Source organism: Heterodontus francisci, chromosome 1 (assembly GCF_036365525.1).
Source record: "Heterodontus francisci isolate sHetFra1 chromosome 1, sHetFra1.hap1, whole genome shotgun sequence".
Lineage (NCBI taxonomy): Eukaryota > Metazoa > Chordata > Chondrichthyes > Heterodontiformes > Heterodontidae > Heterodontus > Heterodontus francisci.
The window spans coordinates 150948938-150957255 of NC_090371.1; the positions used below are offsets into that span (position 1 = coordinate 150948938).

An 8318-nucleotide genomic window follows, 5' to 3' on the forward strand; every position below is an offset into this window, starting at 1 on the left:
CTCAAGACATTAAACCAAATAAATAAATATAAATTCATCCGCTCAAAGTGTCATTCTCAATGGTGTCGCTTGTCAGAGCTGCGCTGTTCTGTGTTTGCGGGGCGGGTCTGAATGACTGGTTCTGGCTGGAACTAGGATCTCTGGCAGGTGCCTCACCCCATCCATTGCTCACGTCGAGATCTTCAGTTTCCAGGGTGTACATTACAAACATTTCACAGCGCTCTGGCCAGCAAGTAGCGACCTAAGTACAGCAGCAGCCAGGGCTTCGGAAATCTCAGACCTTACTGCAGATAACACTAATTTTATAACAAAGACATTTACATTTTAAAATATAGATTTTTACAAGATATTAAAGTATCTCTGTTATGTGATTTGGCATCGCCATCTTGGTTTACCAGAAGTCGGAAATATACTTAATTGTTAAATTGAAGAGGAAAAAGTGCAAGGAAATCTGGAAAACTTTCACCAGTTAAAATGGAACAATCCTCGCGGCAACTGCACTGTTCAAAACAATAAGAAAACGGTTAAGAACAACGTAATGGAGATAGTTTCTCATCTTCTTCTGAACCTTACGGAAATGTCAAGTCCGATGGGTTCAGCCGAGATGAAGAGCAAGACGGAGAACTGCAAGAATGAGAGCGATGAACAAACTGCACGGCCACCCAAAGGTAGGAGGCGGAGGGAAGTAAGACAGAAATAGGGACATGAATACATCAGGGAGCTTTCGGGTTAACTTTGTCTCCTTTGTTTTTCTTCCAGATCTGGATCAAACTGTACGGATATTCCTTTACTGTCTCTTTTTTATCCTGAGTGTACTTGGGAATGTCCTGATCATCGCTGTCTTACTGAGGAACAAGCGGCTGCGGACTGTGACTAACAGTTTCCTGCTCTCCCTGGCGACCAGTGACCTGATGCTGTGCCTCTTCTGTATGCCTTTCACCCTCATCCCAAACCTGCTCAAGGATTTCATTTTCGGAAGCGCCGTCTGCAAAGCTGTCGCTTACTTCATGGGTAAAAATCCAACCCGATGTTTAAAAACCGAGCACCTACCGTCCACTGAGACACGTGATAGATAGCCGGAGCAAAACCTTAATTCCCCATTTCTTTTAAATTCCACTGAGAATGAGAATGCTGATTATGATTAGTAGAATTTTTTTTAAGTAACTGCGAAATTTAAGACAGGGTAATTCCGTGACTGCAGCTCACTAAAACTGGATATTCGGGATTGAGCTAAAGTGGCACCTGAGGGCCATCAAGTGTCAGTATTTTCGCAAGCGTAACTCTTTCAATTTCCCCACATACATACATCAATCTCGGTTCTCGATATACTTCTGGAAAAAGTTAACGAAATGTTTTTAGTTACAACTGAATATGTTAGCAACAAGAAGACAATTTTATTAATATAAAGCAGCTGTTATCAGTATTTACGTATTAAATTTGCTTGGCGGTTAATATTTAAACTATGTTCAATATAATCTGCATTTAATGTTGCCTTTACAATCTTACCTCAGTAGTTGTTTTTCAACGCAGTTATGTTCGTGATTGAGAACTTGCAGTATTAGTAACTTATTGAAGATTTCTTTCGCTTCCAAAGTAAAGCACTGTTTTTAAATTTGCATTATCAGCCAAATCTCCGTTTTAATTTATCCATTAATTCGCGGAAGCGGCTTTCCACAGGTATAAATAGATTACAATCCAGCTGGTTTTAGGCGTCTATTAGACTGTATCGATACTCTTCCGAAACATTGTACATAAACATGCTCTATATAAAGGTGCTCACTACATAAAGACTCCTGGAATATTGTAAGTTTATTTTAAATCTGTCACCAGATACTGTACCAGACTGATAATATTGTCGATGAACAGCTGTGATAACCATAAAAATAGCCCCACAACAATTCATTCGCATCCTCTTTTACCCGTTTGCCTGAACCATACCCTAATCTCCTCTCCCTGATCATCTCGATTAACCCACGAATTGCTAAAACCTAAACACAACCTCCAGTTCACAGTGAGGTGTTAAAGTGACACTGTTTGGTAAAATTCATTTCTAGGTTTGTCGGCAGAGCTGAATTTGATTCATGGGGCAATGACCATTGACTTTATCTCAAAAAAATGTAGTAAGTGTGATGTTAAACTAAACTAAAGGGGAATGGGGGCATCACCTTCGGCTGAATGTTCCTTGTGTCTATTCTTGGTTACTCATGACACGGAACCTACTTGAAAATCCCCAAATAAGGTGGCACTGCCTCTTCAAATGACTTGTGAATTATTTGTTGCTAAGTGTGATTTTCATGTACCCTTAACTCTTTTAAATTTTGTTCTAAAAAATTAAAATTAGAAAATGGATTTCTTAATGTCTGGAATGGTTTTCTAGGTAGCGTAATGGTGGAGGCAGAAACTGTGGGACCGCTGAAGGAGACAGGTGGATGCTGTCTGTACTGTTTATGGAAGGATGAACTATACTGACTGAATCATAGAATGGTTACAAAACAGAATGAGCCCATTCGGTCTGTGTTGTCCGGGTCAGCTCTCTGCAAGAGCAACTCAGCTAGTCCCACTCCCCCGCCTTTTCCCGTACCTCTGTCCAGATTCCTCAAAAACCTCTATCAAATCTCTCAACCCTTTCTTCAAAGAAAATGCCTCCTCATCTGTACTTATCTCTGTGATCTTTGTAATTCTGTACTACTTTCCTCACCTGGAAACAATAGTAACCTACAATGCTAGTTTACTGCATTTTGTTTAGGAACCAGTGGTTGAGCTGCTGACGACACTTACACTCGACTCAACTGCCAGATTTAACTAGTAGCCATACAGGCATTATATAAATATGACTCTACTTAGTTATTTGTGAGTAATGATTTGTATTGGGACTTAATTAATGATAATAGTCACAACATTAGTCAATAACATAAAACTAAGAACATGAGTGAACTGCAGAGGAGGTATACCATTCACCACATCAACCCCACTCAATCCAGAATCCATGAAATGTGTACATGCTCATAACCCTCTGCAATACGAAAGTCCTTTCTTGATGCCCATCTGCCTCAAAATACTAAGCATATTACCAATAGTGAAATAAAGAGTTTGCTATTAAAAGTTATTAAAATATACCTTCTAAAGTTCTTGACAGAATGAAATGCTGCAAAGTGCTTTAGGAACCTACAACAACACTTTATATTTATTTAGGCCTTTAATGTAATAAAACATCCCAAGGTACTTCACAAGAGCATTATAAAATACAATTTGACACTGAGCTACTTAAGGAGATATTAGGATAGATGGTCAAAAGTTTGGTCAGAGAGGTAGGTTTCATGGGGCATCTTAGAGGAGGAAAGTGAGGTGGAAAGGAGGAGAGGTTTAGCAACAGAATTCCAGAGCTTAGGGCCTAGGGAGCTGAAGGCACAGCCGCCAATGGTGGAGTGATTAAAATCAGCTCAGGAGGCCAGAATGAGAGAAGTGCAGATATCTCAGAGTTGTGGGGCTGCAGGAGCAAGGCCATGGAGAGATTTGAAAACAAGGATGAGAATTTTTAAATCGAGGCATTGCTTAATTGGGAGCCAATGTAGGTCAGCAAGAACAGGGATGATGGGTCAACAAGATTTGGTGCAAGTTAGGACATGGGCAGCAGAGTTTTGGATGACTTCATGTTTATGGGGAGTAGAACATAGGAGGCTGGCCTGGAGTGCATTAGAATATTCAAGTCTAGAGGTAACAAAGGCATGGATGAGGATTTCAGCAATAGATGAAAGGAGGCAGGGGCAGAGTCAGATGATGTTACAGAGTTGGAAATACGCAGTCATAATGATAGCTTGGATACCTGGTTGGAAGCTCATCTCAGTGTCAAATATGACTCCAAAATTGCAAACATTTTGTTACACCTCTGACAGTTGCCAGGGAGAGGAATGGAATCAGGAACACAGTTTGTGGCAGGGACTGATGACAATGGCTTTGGTTTTCGCACTATTTAGTTGGAGGAAATTTCTTCTCATCCAGTACTGATTACCAAAGAAGTAGTCTGACAATATAGAGAAAGTGGAGGGGTCAAGCAGTGAGATAGAATTGGATAGGTTAGTATACATATGGATACTAACGTATTTTTGGATGATATCCCCGAGCGACAGCAAGTACATGTGAAAATGGAGGGGGGCCTAGGATAGATCCTTGGGGGACACTAGTAGTAACAGTGCATGGAACGGTAAGTGAAGCCATTGCAGGTGATAACCTTTATAACCGATATAAAACATTCATCTTACAACTACTATCTGATTTTTTTTCAGAATATTTATGTCCCTGGAGTACTTATAAATACATTAGATCATGGAAGCAATTTTTAAAAATCAGAATTAATGGCAATTTCTGGAATGGGAAGTAGATCGTTTGGAAACATTGCAAAGAATCAAATGTGCGACTTGCTCATCGTGTCACGAAAATCACATCGAGGTGGTTTTTCTCCCTCTCTAGTCCTATAGAAGGCATCGTTTCCAAGGGCTCGATTAAATGCTGGTGATCTTCATCCGCACCAATCCGTAATATCCACCCTGATAACATTCCAAATCGCTAATGATTTAGACGGAATATAATAATGGAAAATAGTCATCAATATTAAAGTAGGAAACCCGATGAATTAGCAACATTAAAACATGTTACATATGAACTCAATAACTAATGATGTATTTTCTGAGTTTCTTCCCAGATTTAGAACTGTTAAAAATAAAATGACATCGAATTGGAGATTGCTGCATTTTTAGACTTTGAAAGGTGTACTTTAAATTTAGTTAGTGTTGCAGCACAGATTAGCCTTGCATTGGGAGAGGTAAGCTCAAAATTGTGCAAATTTTTCGAATTGTAGATCATGGTAAAGGAAACTACAATGATTTTTCAGTTATGATATGTTGTGTTTATTTTAAGGTATCTCTGTTAGTGTTTCCACCTTCAGTTTGGTAGCGATTTCTCTGGAGAGATACAGTGCTATCTGTAAACCGCTGAAGTCCAGGGTCTGGCAAACTAAGTCTCACGCCTTCAAAGTGATCGCCGCCACTTGGCTGCTCTCAGTTACTGTCATGTTACCGTATCCCATCTACAACACCTTGGTGCCCTTTACCAGGGTAAACAACAGCACAGGCAACATGTGCCGCCTCCTCTGGCCGAATGACATCACACAACAATCCTGGTAATCGCCATCTTCGTGGATGTTTAAGATTCGAAGTCTATCAATTCAAAGCTGTGCTAGACTTACCTGTTGTCTAACTTGTCTCATGATTGCTCACCTTAGGTATATTTTCCTGTTACTGACTCTGTTTCTGATCCCTGGAATAGTGATGATGATAGCATACGGACTAATTTCTCGCGAATTATACAGTGGGATCCAGTTCGAAATGAATCGGAGAAAGAGGAACCAAGGTAACTGAGCAGGTGGGACCTGGGAGATATGGTAGCTTATTGAGGTGGTCAGTTTTTGTTTTCAGTTGAGCTGTAGACAGTCCCATCAAAGTTTCGAACTAGCCACTTGATATTGCCGAATGAAAATATAGGCAGTCCCTGTCGTGTGATGTCCTAAAAATGCAATTCACATCGTTGATCTTGATTTATTCGGTTGTACAAATAACAAGAACTGTGCTCCCTTTCTTTGATTTTATTTTGCCTTTGGTTGCCTAATCTTGATACTGTACAAGAAATGAAATTTCCTCCCATTTCATTGCCTGCCAAATAGGTGAAAACACGGAGACCACAATCTTCCTTTTAAAAAATCAGGTTGGGTTTCTGGTATCAGCATGTTTTTAAGTACTAATCGTTACAGTTTAGGCAAAGCTTTCAGTGTCTCACAACTTTAAAGAGGTAAAGAAACATAGAACAAATGCATGGATGATCGCAGTCAACAAGCAGTAGTAAAATGGAAAGCGGCGCAGTAATCACAGAAATGTACTTATCAGAGAGCCGGGGCCTAAAGATTCTTGCCTATACCATTCATACCGTGAATATTGTTATTTTCTTGGTTTTGTAGTGAGGAAAGAATTTGATATGAAAACTACAATCACAATTATGATCCAACTGGTCTAATCCCTACAATTCAACGTTGCATTTCGGTTGAAAACTTAATTATCTTATAGAATAAGAAGCGAAAGTGGAGATTTTGGCCAAAATTTGAAGTAGGAGATAATTGTAATTAATACTTTGAATTGAGAGTAACTATTTTCCCAACAAAATATAATTTTATTTTTGATCCAAATTACGAAACTGTGATTTCTCCGTGAAAGCCTACATCAAGTTTGTGACAAAAACGCTAAACTATTATTAATATAGAAATATAGTTAAAGGAAGTTCTAGTAGCTAAATGGATTAATCAATGCAAATAAATCATATGCTCTTTGGTCCGGTTTACTTCTATTCAGTTCTTTCAATATCTTTTTAAATGTAATCTAAAGGTAGTTAACGTGACACATGAATAATCCAAGGCTCAGTTGTACCAATTGCTTGATTTAGTTAGTAAACTGACATTTGAGTCAGAGATCTGGGGTTCTCCGGGACTGGACTGATTAATCTCGGCTGACACTTCAGTAGAGGACTGAAGGTATGCTGCAATGGAGGAGCATCTTTCAGATGAGGACCCTGAAATTCCTTAGGGATTTCTCGAATGGACAGTAGATGCCCTCTCACACAAGGCAAAAAACTGAATACGGAATGGGAACTCCATATGTCTGGAGTCGATGCTCCTGAGGATTATCCAGACTCAGTTTATCAGTGGAAGTCACTACACCAAGTACACTGGTTTTTAAGCCAACAGTTAATAGTTCTAGACTATAGATTGTCCCGTGGCCTTGTTCATTTCTGATATTAAAGTCAGGAGATTTTTTAAATCTATAAAGGTTACAAGGGATTTAAGAAAAGTTCCTAGAAAGTGATCCAAGGGCTCATTGGATTTCAATCACTGATAAAACAGCTGGGTATATAGAGGTGATTGGTTGATCAGTATAGCAAAAGATGTCATCAGACAAAACTTAATTGTAATGACTAAATATAAAGATAAGGTTATCCTTTCTGGCAAATTATTGCACAACGCTGCCCAATTACAACCCTAGCGTAATCCTTTGTGAGGAACATCCATCCCCATTTTTTGAAATCTTCATCTCGTCAGACTTGGCCCACGAATAATTTGTTCAGAAGTTTTCCAAAGTTGTCACAGTCTCAGGTCAGGGAAGGAACATGGAGCAAAAAAAAAAACCCAGCAAAATGCCAAACTGGAGCTCGTTGAAAGGATGATGTCGAAATCTGAAGTCTGGATTATATTTGTTTCCATTACTTTATTTTCTATCTTTTATTCCCAGAAAGAAAAGTCAGTAGCTGTGGCAGTGACAGTAAATATGAAGACGGAGACGGATGTTACATACAGAACATCAAACGGAAAAGGACAATTGAAATGCAACGATTATCAAGCACCAACAATGTTAAAATAAGCAGGCCAAGAAGCAACAGTTCAACTGCAAAATTAATGGCAAAGAAGCGAGTCATTCGGATGTTGATTGTGATTGTGATCATGTTTTTTATCTGCTGGACTCCTATATTCTGTGTGAATGCTTGGCGAGCATTTGATAAAGTCTCCGCGGACAGGTTGCTGTCCGGGACCCCGATTTCATTCATCCATTTGCTCTCCTATACATCAGCTTGTGTAAATCCCATCATCTACTGTTTCATGAACAAGCGATTCCGCATGGCTTTCCTGGCCATGTTTACCTGTTGCACCAAACGGCTTCCCCATATCAGAGAGACAGAGGAGGAAAGACGCACAACAACTGGCTCCATCTCCAGATGTACCTACACCAATGTCAGTGTGTCAGCTCCCTCCTGACCCGGAGACAACACAGCTCCGGATCATCTCTATCCAAGTATATCACTCAAATGGGATACATCTCGTGTTCTTGCACTAGTTGTGTTTATTTTTTTAACTGGGATGCATCTTTTGGTGATGTAAGAGATATTTGGTCTATTTCCCATTTATTGATCTATCGGTTCCAAAAATAAACAATGGATACAGGAGACAACCTATAAAAATTGCTTATATAATATATAAAAACAAGAAATGCTGGAACCACTCAGCAGGCCTGGCAGCATCTGTGAAAAGAGAAGCAGAGTTAACGTTTCGGGTCAGTGACCCTTCTTCGGTTCCGACCCGAAACGTTAACTCTGCTTCTCTTTCCACAGATGCTGCCAGACCTGCTGATTGGTTCCAGCATTTCTTGTTTTTATTTCAGATTTCCAGCATCCGCAGTATTTTGCTTTTATAAAAATTGCTTAACAGATGACAAAATAATAGAGCC

The 8318-nt window shown here is 39.5% G+C and overlaps 1 protein-coding gene across 1 annotated transcript; it reads left to right on the forward strand.

The window, feature by feature from the left end:
• Positions 1 to 538: 538 nt before the first annotated feature.
• Positions 539 to 7849, forward strand: cckar (cholecystokinin A receptor). The gene is made up of 5 exons (XM_068029439.1): positions 539 to 668; positions 760 to 1011; positions 4915 to 5176; positions 5279 to 5406; positions 7329 to 7849. Exons 1-5 carry the CDS (start codon positions 539 to 541, stop codon positions 7847 to 7849), a joined length of 1293 nt encoding a protein of 430 aa, XP_067885540.1.
• The last annotated feature ends 469 nt before the right edge of the window (positions 7850 to 8318 follow it).